Source organism: Scyliorhinus torazame, chromosome 2 (assembly GCF_047496885.1).
Source record: "Scyliorhinus torazame isolate Kashiwa2021f chromosome 2, sScyTor2.1, whole genome shotgun sequence".
NCBI classification, from domain to species: domain Eukaryota; kingdom Metazoa; phylum Chordata; class Chondrichthyes; order Carcharhiniformes; family Scyliorhinidae; genus Scyliorhinus; species Scyliorhinus torazame.
The window spans coordinates 95,250,056-95,271,509 of NC_092708.1; the positions used below are offsets into that span (position 1 = coordinate 95,250,056).

Sequence of the window (21,454 nt, forward strand, 5' to 3'; positions counted from 1 at the left end):
CTTTCCAAATGGGCGAAGATTCTGGATCTTTCCACTTCGCCCTTTAAGTCCCCTGATGTTCCAGGTGACTATTCTGATGGGGGGTGGGGGTTTCTGTGCACCCTTCCTGCGGGGTCAACCATATTTACCTCGTGGATGTGCCAATGCAGTCCAGGGTTTCTCCTTGGTTGGGACCATCCAAGATGCCTGTCGTCGACACACTTACCATGTGGATGCATCCCTGCACACTGGGGTCTCCCTTTGTCCAGGGGCCACCCAAGATTACCCTCATTTCCATGCTCTCTATGTTGAAGTGCCCCTGCACTCCGGGGTTTCCCTTTGTTTTGGGGCCATCCAAGATGGCCGTTCTTGGTGTTCTTGTTCTTTCTGTCACCATGTACGACGTGTTGTAACCAGCGTTCTAGGAGGGGGTGGGGGGAGAAAATAGGAGGGAAAAATAAATACAAAGAAAAATAGAATTGAAAAAAAAAAGCAAAGTAAGTTGACAGAAAAGAGTAACTTCAAAACTTTACAGTATATTACAAAGGAAAAACACAGCAAAAGTTTTTTCCTGCATCATGTCAATGCATGTCTGTATGAAATGGTTATGGCAAATCTGTAAACTTAGTTTGTTTTATTGAGAATAAAACCTAAGCCCAATTGTTGAAACTGCAAAAAAGCACTTGATTGTTATCATCTATTTAATTTCACTAAATAATGTAAACATTTCAAATTGGCGGAATTAAAAGGAAGGCATTAAAAGGAAGGTTGATTCCCTGATTAAGCTCTTCCAGTGATAAATGATATTAAACATAAATGCTGGACAGAGAATTGCTGGCCCAAACTGTCATTTATATTCATTTATACAGAAGTAAAAGCAGGCATTCCAGAGAATCCCTACAGTGCAGTAGGAGGCCTTTTGGCCCACCTGACCCTCTGAAAGAGCACCCCGATATTAGGCCCACTCCTCCCGCCTATCCCCATAACCCCACCTTAGCTGCACATCTTTGGACACTTAGCGTGCCCAATCCACTTAACCTGCACATCTTTGGACTGTGGGAGGAAACCGGAGCACCCTCAGGAAACCCACGCAAACATGGGGAGAATGTGTACGATCCATACTGTCAACCAAGCCTGGAATTGAGCCCGGGTCCCCAGCACTGTGAGGCAGCAGTGCTAACCACTGTGTCGCCGTGCCACCCACATTCTGGGTATACGATTTCCAAATTGGTTCCCCTCACTGGGAGCACCCAATCAAGGAATTAACCGTTAATTAAATCGATCTTTACTTTAACCTTTTGATAGCTGACAATATTACCTGCAAAATTAATTGATCAATCGATTCTTTCCAAAAGATCATATTTAACGTATTAATTTACTGCTACTTACAAAACATTTTTATATTGCAGGGGTGAAATATCTCCTGGTGTTTCTCAACAGATTCGATGCCTATCATTCTTATGGCAGATATACTGCCTTCAGAAATACACGAGCAAATTGCCTGCAATGTTCACAATATTACTGGAAGTGAACATCGCTGAAATCTCCAACAATGAATTTAAGGTTTGTTTGAACAATACAGAGGAAAGTAAAACATTTAGATAGATAGTACGCCCGATGATCTTAAATATGTGATTATTCTTATGATCCTCGTGGAAACACATCACGTTTAAAAATAAATTAGAACTTTCAGTTAATCGCTGAAAAAGGATGACACATGATTTCAGGTTTTAAAACGTTTACAGTAACAAATGACTAAATCACTCCAACTAAACACTATTTTTGTTGGCAACTTACACTTTAAGCTCCAGAAAGGAACATTCCCCTTTTATAGTAATTACAATTCACACTCTCCATTGAGTTGCAGCCCTTCTCACAAACATTTCACAATTGCTCTCAGCTTCCACTGGGACAGCATTTTCTCATTTTGCACCAAACACCAGCCCACAAGAGAACCGCAGGACAAGTAGATCCTTGTTTTTCATCCGAAGCGTAGACTGCAGCCTTGGTGGAGCTGGAGGAGAGCTCTGCATTTCAACCTTTAGACACTTGCTGCTGGCTTACAGAAAAGGTCATGTGGGAAACATTAGACCTGACACTATTTTGCTCAGTGCCATGAGTGTGGCTGAAGTTGACGGAAATGAGTTTTATTTCTCAGCACAGCAGCACACACCAGATCTCACGTCTGGTCCTTAGAGGCCAGCTGAAAAATTGCATAGGATGCAGGGCCATGTTCATCTATGCAGTTGCACTGCAGGCGTAGTCCACAGCAGATACTTCCCAGGATTCAGCTGTCATGAAATGGGATCATTTCAGTCTTGGACGTAGAACTTGGAATAGCATTTCCACTGTGGAAAACATGCTGATAATAGGTAGGTTTGAACACTTCTTGCAAAAAAGTATGATGTTGCACTTTACTACAGTATAGAAATCAATTCAAAATGAACTCTCCATCAGTCCTGGAGATGGCTTCGGTTGTGTGCAGGACTGGAACTTGCCCCGGTGGTGATCAGAACTCTCTAGCTGTTGTTTAGGAATGATTCAGTGACATAAGCATTTAGAGTTATGCTGACTTTGACAGCCACTGGTAGAGCAGCCCAGATTCTTGATCTGGGGGCCATTTGTCATGCAGAAAGTGGTACACCTCACCCAGGGGTTCCTTCCTAAAACAATGTTGACCAGGCTTAACTTCTCATTCACATGCCAAGATCTTTGAAGTCCTAAAGATCCATTCTGATCTGTAATGTTTAGTTGGTCCCAGCCTTCTTTGATGCAACCTTACTCTTTACTTCCTTCTGTTCTCCTATTTCTCTCAGCAAAAGTGAAAATGGAGGAATCCACATAAAAGTGTTCATTCTGTTCTATCATGTTCCTTATAAAAAGAAGCAAAAACTGAGCTAGAGATCAACAAGTCTATCAATGTCAAACTATGATTGGTAGGTGCTTCAGTGTTGTTTGAAGTTCAAGATCACATCTGTGGTGCACATGCACACCAGTGGGAGTCACGCCAGACGACATGTTGGTGAGTGTATTGGGGCAAATGCAACAAAGTGTGCAGAGCAGGATGATTGTGCTGGCAATCAATGTGTAACACTGGTTTGGATACAGGTGCTGCCATTTTAAAGCTCAAGGCTCCAGTCTACCTTAATGTTGCACATCTGAACACATGCTCAGTAGCAGGGAAGACTATCAACAGAGCCATAGAAAGAGACCAACTGCCTACAGATTAGTTTATGGCTGATTTAGTTTGGTTGTTGCTTCAATTCTAGAGGTTTAGTGGTTTGCATCGTTGGTTAAATTTGCAGGAGAGAGAAGGCAGTTGCTGAAGGACATTTTGCTGTTTCAGATGTTGGGCATAATCTGATTTCTTTCCGACATGGGTACATGAGAAGCCATTTCCCTCAGGATATAGCATGTCTTGGAGAATGGGGTGGCACAGTGGTACAGTGGTTAGCACTGCTGCCTTACAGCGCCAGGGACCCGGGTTCAATTCCAGCCTCAGGCGAATGTCGTGTGGAGTTTGCACTTCCTCTCCGTGTCTGTGTGGGTTTCCTCCAGGTGCTCCAGTTTCCTCCCACAGTCCAAAAGATGTATGGGTTAGGTTGATTGGCCATGCTAAATTTCCCTTAATGTCCAGGGATGTGCAGGTTTGGTTATAAGATGGGGTAGACACTCATAAATGGGCAGAGTGCTCATTTGAAGAGCGGTGCAGATGCAACGGGCTGAATGGCTTTCTCCTGCACTTTAGGGATTCTATGAGCTGAGGCCATGCAGAGCAGGACAAACTACTGGACAAGGAAGGAGGAGAAGTGGCAGAGGGAGGGAAAGGATCTCAGCATGAAGCCAGCTTCTCCCAGGCTGTTCAACAATTCTCCTGCCTGAACTCCAGTAAGAAACAATGGATGAGGTTTAATGGCCATGGCATTTTGACCATCCACCAGCTGGAGAGACAATGGCAACACATACACTGTCCCCATAGGCATCAATTTGAATTCAAACAGACATCTACTCTGGCTGGCACCAGGATTTCCAGGGGTTAGCACCATGTGTCCCACCCCCAAGAACTGCCAACCAATCCATAGGCCAGCAGCTCTTCAGTTACCAGCAGTGCTGGGTCTACAGGAGGCCCAGAAGAAAGAATATTGCAGGAGGCCTTGGAACTCAGATAAGTGGGAAGGGGGTGGGGAAGGGGCCAATCAGAATGGCCAGCTAATGGGTTAATATTGTGGAGGGAGATGGCCAGTAGTTAAAGGTGTTGGACTCGCCGGAGCTGCAGTCGAGATGGAAGACAGATGTTCTTGCCTTCGCCGCGCTGATTGCCCGGAGATGAGTTCTGCTGGGGTGGAGGCCTCCTACTCCACCTAGCACCTCGGTCTGGTTGAGTGATCTGATGGAATTCTTGTACCTGGAGAAAGTCAAGTCCACCGTCAGGGAGTGGGTTGAGGGGCTCTATCAGAGATGGAAGCATTCTTGACCTATTTTGAGGAATTACTCACCATCAGTTTCGGGGGGGCCGGTGTTTGGGGTTTGTTCCTTTTTTTTGTTTTTGTTTTTCTTTCCTTGCTTGGTGGATGAGGGTAGGGTTGTTGGGATTTTTGTTATGTTGGTTTTGTGTATGATCTGCTGTGGGTAATTTGTGTTTTGTTGAAAGATTTATTGTAAATTGGAAAATCTCCAATAAAAATATATATATTTTAAATATAGCTCCCAATCTCTTGCAAGGTTTAAATGCAACTCAATATTTTTCCTAATGTAGACAAAATTTGTCCTAATGTGTACAAACGAGAACTAGGCTGATATAGAAGATTCAAAGGAGAATTGAAAAAAGCAAGATAAGAGAAGGATAAAAGAGACTAACTGCGAATATAAAAGGGAATCCAAAAATCTTCTATAGGCATAAAAATAGTAAAAGTGTGCAAAAGGAGGAATGTAACTGATTCAGGATCAGAAAGGGCATTTTAGCACGGAGGTAGGAGTTATGGTTGAGGTACTAAATAAGAACTTAAGAACAAGGAGAAAGAGTAAGCAATTCAGCCCATCGAGCCACCCCACCATTCAACACGATCATGGCTGATCTCCTCTTGGCCTCAATTCCATTTTCCTGTCCATTCTCCATAAACCTTCGACCATTAAAAAATCTGTCTATCTCCTCCTTAAATTTACTTAATGTCCTGGCATCCACCGCACTCTGGGGTAATGAATACCACAGATTCATGACTCTTTGAAATAAGTAATTTTTTCTCATTTCTGTTTTAAATCTGCTACGCCTTATCCTAAAACTGTGACCTCTTGTTCTAGAATGCTTCACAAGGAGAAGCATCCACTCTACATTTATTTTGAGCATTCCTTTTATCATCTTATATACCTCAATTAGATCTCTCATTCTTCTAACCTCGAGATAGCATAGGCCTAAACAGCTCAATCTCTCTTCATAAAACAAATCCCTCTTCTCTGGAAATAATCTAGTGAACTTCCTCTGAATTGCCACTAATGCAATTGCACCCCGCCTATAATAATTGGACAAAAACTGTACACATTCCAGGTGCAGCCTCAACTGTATTCCAGGTGCAGCCTCACCAATGCCTTGTACAGTTGCAGCAACATTCCCTACTTTTATACTCTATTCCTTTAGCTATAAAGGCCAAAGTTCCTTTGGCCTTCCTTATTACCTGCGAAACCTGCGTACTAGTTTACTGCGATTCATGCTCGAGGACACCCAGATCTCTCTGCACCGAAGCACTCTGAAGTTTCTCTCCATTTTGATAACAAGCTGCCTTTCCATTTTCTCGACCAAAATGGATAAGTTCACACTTATCCACATCAAACTCCATGATGAAACCTAAATGAATCCATCTTTACCGAGGAACAGGTCAAGGCAAAATATACTTGGAAAGGTTTAAATTGATAAATAAGGGGTATTAACTAGCTATCTGTACAAAGCTGATAACACACAAGGGCCAGATGAGATGCAACCACGATACTGAGGGAAGCAAGAGTGGAAATTATGGAGGCACTGGCCATATTTTTCCAATCTTCCTTAGACTCAGGGGGGTGCCAGAGTCCTGCAGAATTGCAAATGTTGCACCCTTATTCAAAAAATTATGCAAATATAAGCCCAGTAATCAACAGGCCAGTCATTTTAGCCTCAGTGGGAGGAAAACTTCTAGACATGGTAAATTGGAAAAAAAAATAGTAGTCACTTGGGCAAATGTGTGTTAATTAAGGGAAACCAGCAGGGATTTGTTAAGGACAAATCATGTTTAACTAACTTGAGTGTATTGATGAGGGAACAGAGAAGGTTAATGAGAGTAAAACTATTAATGTGATGTATATGAAGTCCAAAGTCATTTGATAAAGTGCCACACACAGACCTTTGAGCAAAGTTAGATCTCATGGAATGAAAGGAACAGTAACAACTTGGAATCCAAAATTGATTGAGTGACAGGAAACAGAAAGTAATGGTTAATGGTTGTTTTTCAGACTGGAGGAAGATTTACAGTTAGGATTCGCAGAGGGTCAGTGTTAGGATCCCTGCTCTTCCTGATATATATTGATGACCTAGACCTCAGTGTACAGTTTCAAAATTTGTGAATGATTCAAAACTTGGAAAAGTTGTGAACTGTAAGAAGGATAGTGTAGAAGTTCAAAAGAACAAAGGTTGGTGGAATGGGTTAATAACAATTCATGCACAGATGCGCAAAGTGATTCATTTTGGTTGAAACGTGGAGAGATGATACCAAATAAGGGGTTTAATCCAAGCGTTGCAGGAGCAGAATGTTAAGGAAAAATGTAAGCGTTTTCTTACTGTCCATGATCACTGTGCTTTGTATGTAGGGTGTGTAAATTATCTTGCCCTCAGAGTGATTATTCCAATTGAAATAATTCTACCTGTAAACCTTTTGTGAATTTCAAACAAAGAAACTTATTTATTATCCCACATTTGCCCCAGAGATTTAAAAATGTGACTTCTCACTAACTCACCACACACATAATAATAATTTAATAATCATCTTTATTGTCACAAGTAGGCTTACATTAACACTGCAATGACGTTACCATGAAAAGCCCCGAGTCGCCACATTCTGCCGCCTGTTCGGGTACACAGAGGGAGAATTCAGAATGTCCAAATAACCTAACAGCCATCTTTCGGGACTCGTGGGAGGAAACCGGAGCATCCGGAGGAAACCCTCACAATCATGGAGAAGTGCAGACTCCGCACAGACGGTGACCCAAGCCGTGAATCGAACCTGGGACCCTGGTGCTGTGAAGCAACAGTGCTAACCACTGTACTACCGTGCCGCCCATTCATCACTCACACAAAGATTAGATACAGATGAAAAACAATGGTTGCCAATTATAATTGTCTCAATGTCTCTTTTCTGGCAGGCCTGCAGTTTCTTAGATGGGTTTATGCTTTTAGTTGAGCTCATAGTTTTGTAAGCAGGTGATTCTCAGTATTCTGTGAGGCTTCTTTGAATACTATTTCCAGGAGGTTGATTCTTCTTGGAGAAGAGGTGGCTGAGAGGAGGTTTGATACAGGTATTCAAAATAATTAGGAAGCTGGACAGAGTAGATACGGACAAATTGTTCCCACATATGGGAAGGATTAAGAACCAGAAGGCACAGTACAACCCCGCCCCCCCCCACCCTAACCCCCACTAATGTTTAATGTCATCCAATTCTTAAAAGTGCATAATAAACAAAGCCCATGTACCCTTCCATCCCTCCCCTCAACTAAACTTCACCTTCTCGAGTATTAATAACTCCAACAGATCCCCACGCCACACCAGGGCACAGGGTGGAGAAATTGACCTCCACCCTAACAGGATCCGCCTTTGGGCGATCAGTGATGCGAAGGCTAAACCACCTGCCTCCGCAGCCGCTTTCAATCCTCGCCGATCCGATACCTCGAATATGGCCTCACATGCACCACCTTCGAAATTACCCTGAACACCTTCCTCCATACCCCTCCATCTTTGGACAGGACCAAAACATCTGAACCTGGTTTGCGCCCCCCCCCACCCCGAACGTGGTTTGCGTCCCCCCCGCAACTTTCACAAACAGCCGCTACCCCTCAAAGATTCGGCTTATCCTCGCCTTTGTTAGGTGCGCCCTATACACCACCTTCAGCCCAACCTTGCGCACAAACTTGAGGCATTTACCCTCCAGTGCATCTCACACCACAACCCCTCCTCCATGCTCTCTCTCAACTCCCTCCCACTTTGCCTTAATCCCCTCCAGCGGTGCCTTCTCTTCTCCCAGAATTGCTCATAAATCACCGACACCACCCTTTTCTCCATTCCCCCTGCCGTCAGCACCTCCTCCAACAGTGTGGAGGCTGGCGCCACCAGAAAGCTCTGTATGTCCTTCTTAGCTAAATCTCAGACCTGCATATACCAAACATTTCCCCCTGCCCTAACCCATATTTTGCCACCAGTTCCTTCAATCCCACAAACTGGCCCCCTAGAAACAAATCCTTTAATGCCCTGACTCCCTTCTCCTCCCATCTCTGAAAACTCCCATTCCACTTCCCTGGCTCAAATGTGTGATTCCCCGAATCGGCATTTCCCTTGACCCCGCCCCCAGCCTAAAGTGCTGGCACAACTGCCTCCAGATTTTCAACATCGCTACTACTACGGACTCTCTGAGTATTTCCCCGGGGCCAACGGGAGTGGCGCTGTTGCCAACGCCCTCAGCCCCAACCCCCTATACAGACTATCCTCCATTCCAACCCACTGGGAGTCTTCCCCTCTAGCTCAGCTCCTCACCTTCTCTGCGTTCGTCGCCAGTAATAATATAGTAAATTCAGATGACCCAACCCTCCTGACTGCCGTCCTCTTTGCAACAGCACCTTCCTAATCCTAGCCACCTTCCCTCCCCCATATAAATGAGGTAATCCTCTTTTCGACCTCCTTGAAAAATGGCTTTGGCAGGAAGACCGGCAGGCACTGAAAAATAAACAAGAATCACGGAAGGACGGTCATTTTAATTGCCTGCACCCGACCTGCCAATGACAGAGGGAGCCCCCCCCAATCCCATGCCACCTGCACCCCCAGATATCTAAAGTGAGTCCCCATCCTATGGAATGGTAGCCCCACAGCCCTGCTCCTGGCCGAGACACCACAAAATATTCACTTTTGTCTAAATTTAGTTTATATCCCAATAAAGACCCAAACACTTGGTTCCGATACGAACAACAGCAAGTCGTCTGCATACAAAGATACCCTATTCTCTAAACCATCCGAATTCCCGAATTGATGCCTTCGGCTCCCTGTAGAACAGCCTTACCCAATCTACAAATAGTGGTCCAATCCCAAACTGCTCCAGAACCACCAGCAAATACCTCCAATATACTCGGTCAAACGTCTTCTCGGCGTTCAATGCCTCCGCCGGCGCCATAACCACATTCAATACCCTCCTAATGTTTGAAAAGAGCTGCCTCCCCTTCACAAAACCCGTCTGATATTCCCCTATCCCCTTCGGGAGGCACTCCTCCAACCTACCTGCCAATATGTTCGCCAACACCTCTGCGTCCACATTCAAAAGTGATATGGGTCTATATAACCCACATTCTGTTGGATCCTTATCCTTCTTGAGCAACAGGGAGATTGATGCCTGCCCCCAAAGTCTGTGGCAACACCCCCTTCCCTATCACCTCCTCAAACATTCCCACCATCAACGGCACCAACTTATCTTTAAATTTCTTGTAATACACCACTGGAAACCCATCTGGCCCCGCTACCTTCCCCGACTGCATCCTCCCAATCGCATCTTTTATCTCCTGCTCTGCTCTTTCCCCCACCAATATGGCCCTGTCCCCCTCCTCCAACCGCGGGTATTCCAAACCATCTAGGAATTCCTGTATCTCCCGATCCTCCCCAAGTGGCTCCGACCTATACAATGCCTGCAACTCCTTCCTCTTTTCCAACAGTGTTGGATCCACATCTTCTACATACCTCCTATCCACTTCCAACAACTCATCTATCAACCTTTGCCGTTCCACCCTCTCCTCCTTAACAAACTTTGCCTTAAATGAAATCACTTCCCCCCTCACCACTGCCTTCAATGCTTCCCATACCACCGAACTGCGAGACCTCACCCATACAATTAAACCGCACATATTCCTCAATCATTTTTCTAACCTCGTCACAAAACCCTCGGTCCCCCAACAGCCCCATATCCAATCTCTAACCCCGCCTCTGCACTAGTCCCTTCTCCAACACCATATCAACCCAGTGTAGTGCATAGTCCGATATCGCAATTGCCGAATATTCCGACCCCTTGACCCCGGACAACAGCGACTTCCCCACCACAAAAAAATTTATCCGCGAATTGGCCTTATGAATTGAAGAAAAGAAAGAATACTCCCGCTCCCCCGGGTGCAAGAACCTCCAAGGGTCCACTCCTCGCATTTCCACCATTTCCAACCAAAGCCTTCAAGCGATCGTGGTCGTGACCTGTCCAATTTTGGCTCCTGCACCATATGCGAGTCTCCACCCACTATCACAGCTTTCACACACGATCACACCCACAGCTTTGACAAAGGGTCACCTGGACTCGAAACATTAGCTCTCTTCTCCCCCACACGGTTCTGCCAGACCTGCTGAGATTTTCCAGCATTTTCTTTTTGATTCCAGATTCCAGCATCCGCAATAATTTGCTTTTATTCGACTACTATCAATTCATGTGAATCCAAGTCGGGGATGGCCCCACACAGCTTCTTTACAAACCCTACATTTCCCAGTTGGGACCAAAGACGCTTACCAATGCCACCAACCTCCCTTCCAATTCCCCTGTCACTATTATGTATCTACCTCCCTGATCTGCCACAACGTTCTCCATTTGGAACCTCACTCTTTTATTCACCAGAACCTGAACCTCCCTCACCTACAATCAAAACCTGAGTGAAACACCTGGCTAACCCAGCCCTTTCTAAGCCTCCCCTGATCCTTCACCCTCAAGTGAGTCTCCTGCAGCATCGCCACATCTGCTTTCAAACTTTTCAAATGCGCGAGCACCCTCAACCTCTTCACTGGGCCTCCCAACCCCCTCATGTTCCACGTAACTATCCTAACAGGGGCTCTCTCTCCCCTCCTCCCCCTTGCTTATCCACCATCATCACAATTTCGGGCCCTAACCACTGAACCTGACCCACCCCTATCCATTGTTGACATCGAAACCCATACCCCCTCCCAGAATCCCCCTCTACACTCCCTCTCGAAGAAACCCCACCCCGAGTTGATCTCCTCCCTTTTCTCACCTCCTAGGCCCATTGAAACCTACTCACCAGGCTCCAATGTCCGCAGCCCCTCCCCCCACAGCACCTCCGCTCACTAGCCGACTTAAGTTAGCTAGTACAGGGGGGCCCTGCTCAGGCCTTTCCTCCTCTCCCGCCCAGTCCCAGGAAAAAAACAACAATCAAATGGAATCATAAAAAATTATGTCGCTACAAAGAACAAAAATCTTTAACCTCTATAACAGCATGAAGTAAGGACATTATTCAAAGCTACAAAGAACAGCAACAAAAAAACTTTAACCTCTATAACAGCAAGAAGTAAGAACATTATTCAAAGCTATAAAGAGCAACAACAAAAAACCTTAAACCTCTATAACAGTATGAAGTAGGAACATTATTCAAAGTTACATATATACATTCTCCCACTCTTTACTTCCGTCCCAAGCCTTCTGCCTTCATAAATGCCTCCGCCGCCTCCATCGTCTCAAAATACAAGTCTCTGGAGTTGTAGGCCACCCTTAGCTTTGCTGGATACACCACTCCAAACCACACTCCACTGTCGTACAACGCCGCCTTCACTTGGCTGAAAGCCGCTCACCGCTTTGCCAGTTCTACCGTCAAGTTTGATAGATACGAACCTTGACACCAGCCCATTGCACCTCCCGCTCCTTCTTTGCCCAGTTCAATACCTTCTTCATGTGATATCTGTGAAAACAGATAATCACTGCCCTTGGCGGATCGTTTAACTTAGGCTTAGGCCTCAGCGACCGATGAGCTCGGTCCAATTCATATTGAGAGGGTTCTTCTCCCTCCCCCATCAGTTCTTCCAACATCTTGGAACTCCTAAATAACCCTTTTATGGACTGACCTCATTAGCACTACACCCTGTTTGCTGATGCACGATCAATTGAACAAAGACAAGAGTTGGATACAACTGAGGCTTTATTGCTCTAAGATGTGTGGCCTCCCACAGCAGCTGGCAAAATAGCTGCTGAATGGAGGACACGCATATTTATACTCAGCCTACTGGGCGGAGCCAGCAGGCAGGGACTACCGGCGAACCTGTACTACAGGTCCTACCTTACATCACCTAATATAGGTGCAACAGTGGTTTACCACATTCACCCCCCTGTTAAAATTGAGTCCGGCGGGGATGGTGGAGAACTATATAGAGCAATGAATCTATATTTACAGTATTTGAGCAGAACAAAAATGTCTTATGAAGTCCGGCGGACCAATTAGAGGTTTAACCGGTCCGGCGCCTTGATGTTCCGCTGGGAGCGATGTAGTGGTGGCGGCGATGTCGATGCTGGCCCGATGTTCGATGACTCCGGGAGCGTGCCGAAATCCTCTTCATCCTCGGGCGTGGGCAGGGGAAGGACGGACTGTCCTGTTCTCCCTCTCTACATGCCCATTTCCCCAGGGGTTATAGCTGGTCGTCCTGCTGGAAGCAATACCCCTGCTGAGCAGGAACTGACACAGCTCATCGCTCGTGAATGAGGATCCCCTGTTATTGTGGATGTAGGCAGAGAAACCAAACAGAGCGAAGATAGTGTTTAGGGCTTTGATGACAGTGGCAGACGTCATATCAGGGCATGGGATGGCGAAAGGGAAGCTGGAGTACTCATCGACCACACTGAGAATATACTTGTTTCGGTCGGTGGAGGTGAGGGGCCCTTTGAAATCTGCGCTGAGGCATTCAAAGGGGCGGGAGGCCTTCACCAGGCGCGCACGGTCCGGCCGGTAGAAGTGCGGCTTGCACTCTGCACGGATGTGGCAGTCCCTCGTACTTCCTCGACGGAGTAGGGCAGATTGCGAGCCTTGACAAAATGGTACAACCGGGTGACTCCCGGGTGACAAAGGCTGTTGTGCAGGGCTCAGAATCAGTCTACTTATGCACTGGCACATGTACCTCGGGATAGGGCATCTGGCGGCTCGTTGAGTTTGCCGGGGCAATACAAAATCTCGTAATTATAGGTGGCGAGCTCGATCCTCCACTTCAAGATTTTATCGTTTTTGATCTTGCCCTGCTGTGTGTTATTGAACATGAAGGTTACCGACCGTTGGTCAGTGAGGAGGGTGAATCTCCTGCTGGCCAGGTAATGCCTCCAATGCCGCACAGCCTCAACAATAGCTTGGGCCTCTTTTTCAAATGGATGAGTGCCGAATTTCTGAGGCATGAAGTGTGCGGGAGAAGAATGCCACGGGTCTACCTGCCTGATTGAGGGTGGCGGCTAGGGTGACGTCCGATGCGTCACTCTCAACTTGAAAGGGCAGTGTCTCGTCTACTGCGTGCATCCCGGCCTTGGCGATATAGGCTCTGATACGGGCGAAGGCCTGTTGTGCCTCGGCCGCCAGGGGAAAGTGTGTGAACTGTATGAGTGGGCGGACCTTATCCACATAGTTTGGGACCCACTGGGCGTAGTAGGAGAAGAACTCCAGGCAGCATTTGAGGGCCTTGGGGCAGTGGGGAAGGAGGAGCTCCATGAGGGGGCGCATGCGGTCGGGGTCGGGCCCCAGAACTCCGTTCTGGACCACATAGCCAAGTATGGCTAAGCGGGTAGTGCTAAACATGCACTTCTCCTTGTTGGAGGTGAGGTTGAGGAGAGTGGCGGTGTGGAGAAATTTGGCAAGGTTGGCATCGTGGTCCTGCTGGTCATGGCCGCAGACGGTGACGTTGTCTAGGTATCGAAAGATGGCCCGCAAACCGTACCGGTCGACCATTCGGTCCATCTCCCTTTGGAAGACCGAGACCCCGTTAGTGACGCCGAATGGAACCCTGAGGAAGTGATAGAGATGACCGTCCGCCTCAAAAGCAGTGTACGGATGGTCCGATTTACGAATGGGGAGCTGGTAGTAGGCGGATTTGCGGTCTCCTGTTGAGAAGACCCGGTACTGTGCTATCTGATTGACCATATCAGATATACGTGGGAGGGGGTCCGTGTCGAGCTGCGTGTACCGATTGATGTCTGGCTGTAGTCCATGACCATTCTGTGTTTCTCCCCAGTTTTAACGACTACCACTTGGGCTCTCCAGAGGCTGTTGTTGGCCTCGATGATGCCTTCCCGAAGCAGCCGCTGGACCTCGGACCTGATGAAGGTCCTGGCCTGGGTGCTGTACTGTCTGCTCCTGGTGGTGACGGGTTTGAAATCCGGGGTTAGATTTGCGAAGAGAGAAGGCCGATCGACCTTTAGGGTCACGAGGCCACACCCCGTGAGGGGTGGTAGCGGCCCGCCAAATTTGAGAGTTATGCTCTGGAGATTGCATTGGAAGTCCAGGCCTAGTAGTAGAGCAGCGCAGAGGTTAGGGAGGACGTAGAGGCGGAAGCCGCTGAATTCTACTCCCTGGACCATGAATGTGACCGTACAGTACCCCTGAATCGCGACGGAATGGGATCCGGAGGCCAGGGAGATTCTTTGGTTGGCAGGGTGTACCGCGAGGGAGCAGTGCCTTACCGTATCCGGGTGTATGAAGCTTTCGGTGCTCCCGGAGTCCAGCAGGCAAGAGCTCACGTGGCCGTTGATTTTCACGCTGGTCGATGCGGTGGCCAGGTTGTGCGGACGAGACTGGTCGATCGTCACTGAGGCGAGTAGTTGCCGGTCATCGCTGCCGTTGGATGATGGGAGCCCTGGGGGGCCCAGGACCTGGAATGCTGTCGGTGTCCATACCCCATGGGGGAGACAAGATGGTGGCGCCTCAAGATCCTGCGGGGGACAAAATGGCAGCACCCATGGGCCACACGTTGCGGGGGCTGGACAAGATGGCGGCGCCCATGGGCCACACGTGGACTGAGGGGGAGAATATGGCGGCGCCCACGGGCCACGCGTGGTCCGGGGAGATGAAGATGGCGGCGCCCATTGTGTGTAGACTAGGGGTTGGGGGCGATAGCGACGACTGCGTGGGCCTGGCACACTGCGGTGAAGTGCTCCTTTTTGCCGCAAGCCTTGCAAAGGGCTGCGCGAGCCGGGCAGCGTTGGCGAGAGTTTTTCTGCTGGCTGCAGAAGTAACATCGGTGAACCCGGGGTGCGCGGGTTGGCGCATGGCGCAGGTGTACTGGCTGGGTAACGCCCCCACTGGGGCAGCCATCTGTGGGGTCCATGATGCACAGGAGGGGTGGGCCGCACGGCTGTGGGGTGTAGGCTTGACTGTTGCGCGAGTCTTACAGTCTTTGGCGTATGAGGCCCAACCCAATTTCCGTAATGAACATGTCCCGCATAAGGAGGTTCGAATGTTCAGTGGCCGTAACGGCCTGACAGTCACAGTCCCAGACGAGTGGGATTTGGACCCGCCAGAAGTCTTTTATGGACTCACCATGGAGTTGAGAGCGAGTGCCGAGTACATACCTGGCGAAGAGCGTGTTCGTCTTCTGTGCGTAGTTTTGTTTGAGAAGCACCATGGCGTCGGCGTAGTTCGGGGCATCCTGGATCAGCGGAAACATGGTGGAGTACAACCTTGAGTACAGGATCTGTATCTTCTGAGCCTCCGGAACAGGGGTGGTCGCTGAGTTGATATAGGCCTTGAAGCAAGCTAGCCAGTGATTAAAGTCCTTTTTGGCGTCGCTTGATTGCGGATCCAGCTGAAGACGATCTGGCTTGATACGGAGGTCCATCTTTTAGAAAATCTTAGAGCAATAAATTGATGCACGATCAATTGAACAAAGGCTAGAGTTGGAAACAACTGAGGCTTTATTGCTCTAAGACGTGTGGCCTCCCACAGCAGCTGGCGAAATGGCTGCTGAATGGAGGACACGCAGCTTTATACTCCGCCTACTGTGCGGAACCAGCAGGCAGGGACTACCGGCGAACCTATAGTACAGGTCCAACCTTACATCACCTAATATAGGTGCAACAGTGGTTTACCACATTTGCTTCATCCGATGCCGGTGCTTATGTAGTTACATTGTATACTTAGTGTTGCCCTATTATGTATTTTCTTTTATTCCATTTTCTTCCCATGTACATAACTGTCTGCTCGCAGAAAAATACTTTTCACTGTACCTCGATACACATGACATTAAACAAATCCAATCCAATCCAATCTAATCTTGGCAAAGTACTCTGACGGCTTCGGGCCCTCCTCCCCCTCGGGCAGGCCCACAATCCTTAAATGTTGTCATCTCGAGCGGTTCTATATATCCTCCAGCTTTGCTCGCAGCCCCTTATTGGCCTCAACCATCATCTGCAGCTCATCTCCCATCGAGGTGAGCTTACAGTTGTGCTGCGACATGGCCTCCTCCACTCCTTTCATCTTCTCACTCTGTTCCCTCACCTCAGCCAACGCCTTTGCAACAGCTACCTTCACAGGGGCAATTGCCTGCTTGACCAACGCTTTCAGTGCCACTGCCATTTCCTTTCTCATCACCTCTGTTTGCTTTGCAAACTGCTTTTCAAGCTTTAGAGACACCACCTCAGCCATGTTCTCTGCTGTAAGCAGTGCGGGTCCACCCAGTGGCCTGGCCTCCACCCTCTTGTCAGCCCCCTGGCTGGTCCTCATGCTCGACGGCGAGCAGTCATTCTCTCCCCTCCTCGCTGCTGCCTTCCTCTGATTTTTGGACACCTTTCGCCCTTTGTCGGTTCTCAGTCCTTCATAAATTAACCCCAGGACCGGGCATTAAAAATTCCCCCCCAAAAAACCATATACGCCTCAAGCAGGAACCACCCAGTGTGTGACGACCACTTTACATGCTGCCTTCGGCTGCCTCGTGTTCCAGACCCTGTCCCGCTGCTCCTGCTGCTGCACACTTTGCCTTCAGCCCTGCTGCTCCACACTTTAACCTCACCCTCTGCCACCGTTTCGGCTGCCTCGCTCCTGGATTCAGGCCTGCTGCCTCGACTGCCTTGTGTTAGAATCCGCCCCTGCCGCTCCAAGTGCAGCGCACTCCAGGCTCGATGCCTCCGCTCCGGCTGCCCAACACTCCTGCGGGTTTTTTCTCGGGTTTGGTTTGGCGCCCGTCCCTTGGGCCCTAAAAGTCAGAAAAAGTATCCACCGGCAGGAGCCTCTTCTACATGTGGCCGCTCCGCTCACGAGCGCTGCCGGAAACCATCAACCAGGGTGATTAATGGCAATTTCAAACAAAGTTTTACTTCATATTTTTAAAAATGATAATTGTGAAGTTTGATAAAACCAACTGAAAATTGATTCGCCACAAAGTATTTTTAAACAGCGACAATCCCACCACCTCTGATTCACCTAATGTTAAGTTACTGTAAATGATTTTTAAAAGTACACATAACCATTTGCTGCTTATATTGCACTCAAGGAATCTGGGGTTGCATTTTCTGCTCCGCCGCACCACATTTCTGTTTCAGCACGCTGGCGGTATGCTCCGTTACGCCAGCTGGTCAATGGGGTTTCCCATTGTGGGGCAGCCCCACGCCGTTGGGAAACCGACAAAACGGAGCATTCCGCCGGTAGAGAATCCAGCCCCTGTTTTTTATTAAGTAAAAAAAAAACATTCAGAAACTTTGAAAGAATTCCTGTTAGTGTCCTTATACCCAAAAGAGGCAGCTTGGACCCCCTCAAAGACCTGTAAACAAGCTCAATTAGTGGAAAACTTCAATGGTGATTAATTATTCTTAGGTGAGTGCACGGTCTGCTTCTGGTGAACGAGCACCAGATATCACAGAAGCTCAGATGGCTGTACAATAATTTGTGTTCAAAATTACATAATCCTCTGTGCCGGTTATGCTGATTTCAGGTGAATTAGGCTAAAAGAAAGCACAACCAAGCCGGCATTCTTGGCTTACTTTCCTGATGATTTTCTTTTGTACTCTATAGATAATTTCTGCCTACATTGATTCTTTCCGTTGTTATCATTTTGTTGGTCTTAAAGAGAAGAGTGCAAAAATGGAGAAGTTAGCACTACGGAAGTGTCTTGCTCTTAACAAGAATCAGGAGGGTTTACAAATGATTGGTCATTTAGTATGTGCACTTTCAGAAATGAAGCTTTGTAGTGGACGACTTGCCGAATCTATTGAGTACGGTAAGCACTATTATTGTTATCCTCGCTGTAAATAATACAGAAAACTATTGCTTCATTTTTTCTTATGTAAACTCTTTGCAAGTCTAATATGTTCATTTGGACTTTAAGGACGCCTGGCACATAAAATTGCTGGACTCATAAATAAACCCAATATTGACGTTTGGATCATTCCTTTTCTGACCAAAGCCTTGCTACTTACTGGCAGGTAAGCTAATTATTAAGTTAGTATATTTTACTCCCAAAGAGATGGTGAATAATCAAATTTAAAATACTTGAACACTTTTGTAGCAAATCAGAAATATAAAATATCTATTGCACATTTGAAATCCTACTATTTTCACAACTAATTCTCATTTCACTCCAAGAGCATAAGTAGTTAGGAAAGAGAAAGACGATGCTGCTTTTTTATGACATAGAGAACAATGTGTAAGACCCATAGAAATTAATATCAGCTCGCCATAGGTAGAAGTAATTGTCGTTGTTATTATTATGTGTGGTCACACGTAACGTACATAATTCTGCGGTCTTGATCCTCTTCCTTGTAGCTTGGAAATTGCAGCAGCCCAATGAAAACTGGCCTGACTCTGGAGTAGTTTCTGGATTCAATCTAATTATTGTATTTATCGAAAACTCTTAGCATCTGGAACACCACTGATCGGAAGCCCACTATTTAGTATCAAGAAGTACTGTGCTGCTGGTCCAATGTGACTAGGTCACCAGGACCAAATATGGTTTGACAGCAGAATGAACTGCCTCAGAGATCTGCAAGCTCCAGGGTCATTTGTAGCAGCAAATCTCACAATAAGAGTGCTAAGGGTTTGACCAGGCTGCCGCGGAACGTCCCAAGTAGTTGGACTGTGCTCTACCGCCTGTCACGCGTGGAAAAATATATGCAGAGAAATACCTTTGATCACAAGTCCTTCAGACAGTGGTCTGCATGTAATGTCCTAGAGACCCCATTGGAAAAGGAGACGGTGTATCCAGTCGGATGGTTCTTTGAGAAGACTGTCAAGGTCATTTGTCAGAATGCCTCATCACCAGAAGTTTCAAACAAGCACCAAGCCTTAGCTTGGCAGGTGGTGAGAAAGACCCTCCCCATCAGATCCTTCCTACATGTTCAGAGTCTCACCGCCTCTGCATGTTGCCATCGAGGTGACTGTGGTGGGGAAAAGACCATTGTCCACCTTCTCATGGAATGTCCCTTTGCAAAGAAAGTCTGGAGAGGGATGAGGTGGTGAGATTTTGTCGAGATTCAGCCTGAGCAGCTCTGTGACACAGCTCATCCAGCAGAGGGCAGTAGAGCGGAGCTGCTGATTGGTTTTTGCAGGGGAAATTTGCATACCTCCGTTGTGGAGGAGCTGTTGTCAAGTGACACTGAAACCCGAAACACTTCTTCAGTATTTCCCTCCCTACCCCCTCCTCTAACCAAAAAAAAAATAACCGCTGTGAAGATCAAGAGGAAGGCTCGAGGGCAGGTAGAAGTCGAAAGAAGTTGAAACATGATGTCACAGCCTGCAGGTAAGGGATTGGCTGGTGACTGGTAAGTAGTTTTTCTTTTCCCTCAGGTGTTATCGTGCAGGGTGCAGAGGTTGCTGAGTGAGTGCTTGCTGAGAAGGGAAGGGAATATCAGGTAAGCTCTTCTTTTTTTTTTCTTTTTTTATCCAGAGGGGATGGCAGGGAAGGTAGTGCAATGTTCCTCCTGCAGAATGTTTGAGGTGAGGGACACCGTCAGTGTCCCTGCTGATTTCATCTGTGGGAAGTGCACCCATCTCCAGCTCCTCAGAAACCGCGTTAGGGAACTGGAGCTGGAGCTGGATGAACGTCGGATCATTCGGGAGGCAGAGGTGGTCACAGATAAAAGCTTCAGGGATGTAGTTACTCCGAAGAATAAAGATAGATGGGTGACGGTGAGAGGGGCTGGGAGGAAGCAGTCAGTACAGGGATGCCCTGTGGTCGTTCCCCTTAGTAACAAGTATACCGCTTTGGATACTGTTGGGGGGGATGACTTACCAGGGGTCACCATGGGGTACAGGTCTCTGGCACAGAGTCTGTCCCTGTTGCTCAGAAGGGAAGGGGGAGAGGAGTAGAGCATTAGGCACTGGAGACTCCATAGTTAGGGGGATAGATTGGAGATTCTGTGGGAACGAGAGAAACACACAGTTGGTGTGTTGCCTCCCAGGTGCCAGGGTGCGCGATGTCTCGGATCGTGTTTTCAGGATCCTTAAGGGGGAGGGGGAGCAGACCAAAGTCGTGGTCCACATAGGTACCAACAACATAGGTAGGAAAAGGGATAGGGATGTAAGGCAGGAATTCAGGGAGCTAGGGTGGAAACTTAGATCGAGGACAAATAGAGTTATTATCTCTGGGTTGTTACCCGTGCCACGTGATAGCGAGATGAGGAATAGGGAGAGAGAGGAGTTGAACACGTGGCTACAGGGATGGTGCAGGAGGGAGGGTTTCAGATTTCTGGATAATTGGGGCTCATTCTGGGGTCGGTGGGACCTCTACAAACGGGATGGTCTACACATGGACCAGAGGGGTACCAATAACCTGGTGGGGGGAATTTGCTAATGCTCTTCGGGAGGGTTGAAACTAGTTCAGCAGGGGCTTGGGAACCTGAATTGTAGCTCCAGTATACAGGAGGTTGAGAGTAGTGAGGTCATGAGTAAGGTTTCAAAGTTGCAGGAGTGTACCGGCAGGCAGGAAGGTGGTTTAAAATGTGTCTTCTTCAATGCCAGGAGCATCCGGAATAAGGTGGGTGAACTTGCGGCATGGGTTGGTACCTGGGACTTCGATGTTGTGGCCATTTCAGAGACATGGATAGAGCAGGGACAGGAATGGCTGTTGTAGGTGCTGGGGTTTAGATATTTCAGTAAGCTCAGGGAAGGTGGTAAAAGAGGGGGAGGGGTGGCATTGTTAGTCAAGGACAGTATTACGGTGGCAGAAAGGACATTTGATGAGGACTCGTCTACTAAGGTAGTATGGGCTGAGGTTAGAAACAGGAAAGGAGAGGTCGCCTTGTTAGGGGTTTTCTATAGGCCTCCGAAAAGTTCCAGAGATGTAGAAGAAAGGATTGCAAAGATGATTCTGGATAGGAGCGAAAGTAATAGGGTAGCTGTTATGGGGACTTTAACTTTCCAAATATTGACTGGAAACGCTACAGTTCGAGTACTTTAGATGGATCCGTTTTTGTCCAATGTGTGCAGGAGGGGTTCTTGATGCAGTATGGAGGCTTTAGAGAGGGTGCAGAAGAGATT

At 47.5% G+C, this 21,454-nt stretch overlaps 1 protein-coding gene across 1 annotated transcript in view; it reads left to right on the top strand.

Moving 5' to 3' along the window:
• Positions 1-21,454, top strand: part of LOC140389787 (adenylate cyclase type 10-like) — a 452,930-nt gene that overhangs the window by 285,103 nt on the left and 146,373 nt on the right. The window contains exons 26-28 of the mRNA XM_072474312.1: positions 1,389-1,542; positions 17,993-18,197; positions 18,306-18,402. Coding sequence (XP_072330413.1) covers positions 1,389-1,542; positions 17,993-18,197; positions 18,306-18,402 — 456 coding nt within the window. The remainder of the gene's footprint in view (positions 1-1,388; positions 1,543-17,992; positions 18,198-18,305; positions 18,403-21,454) is intronic.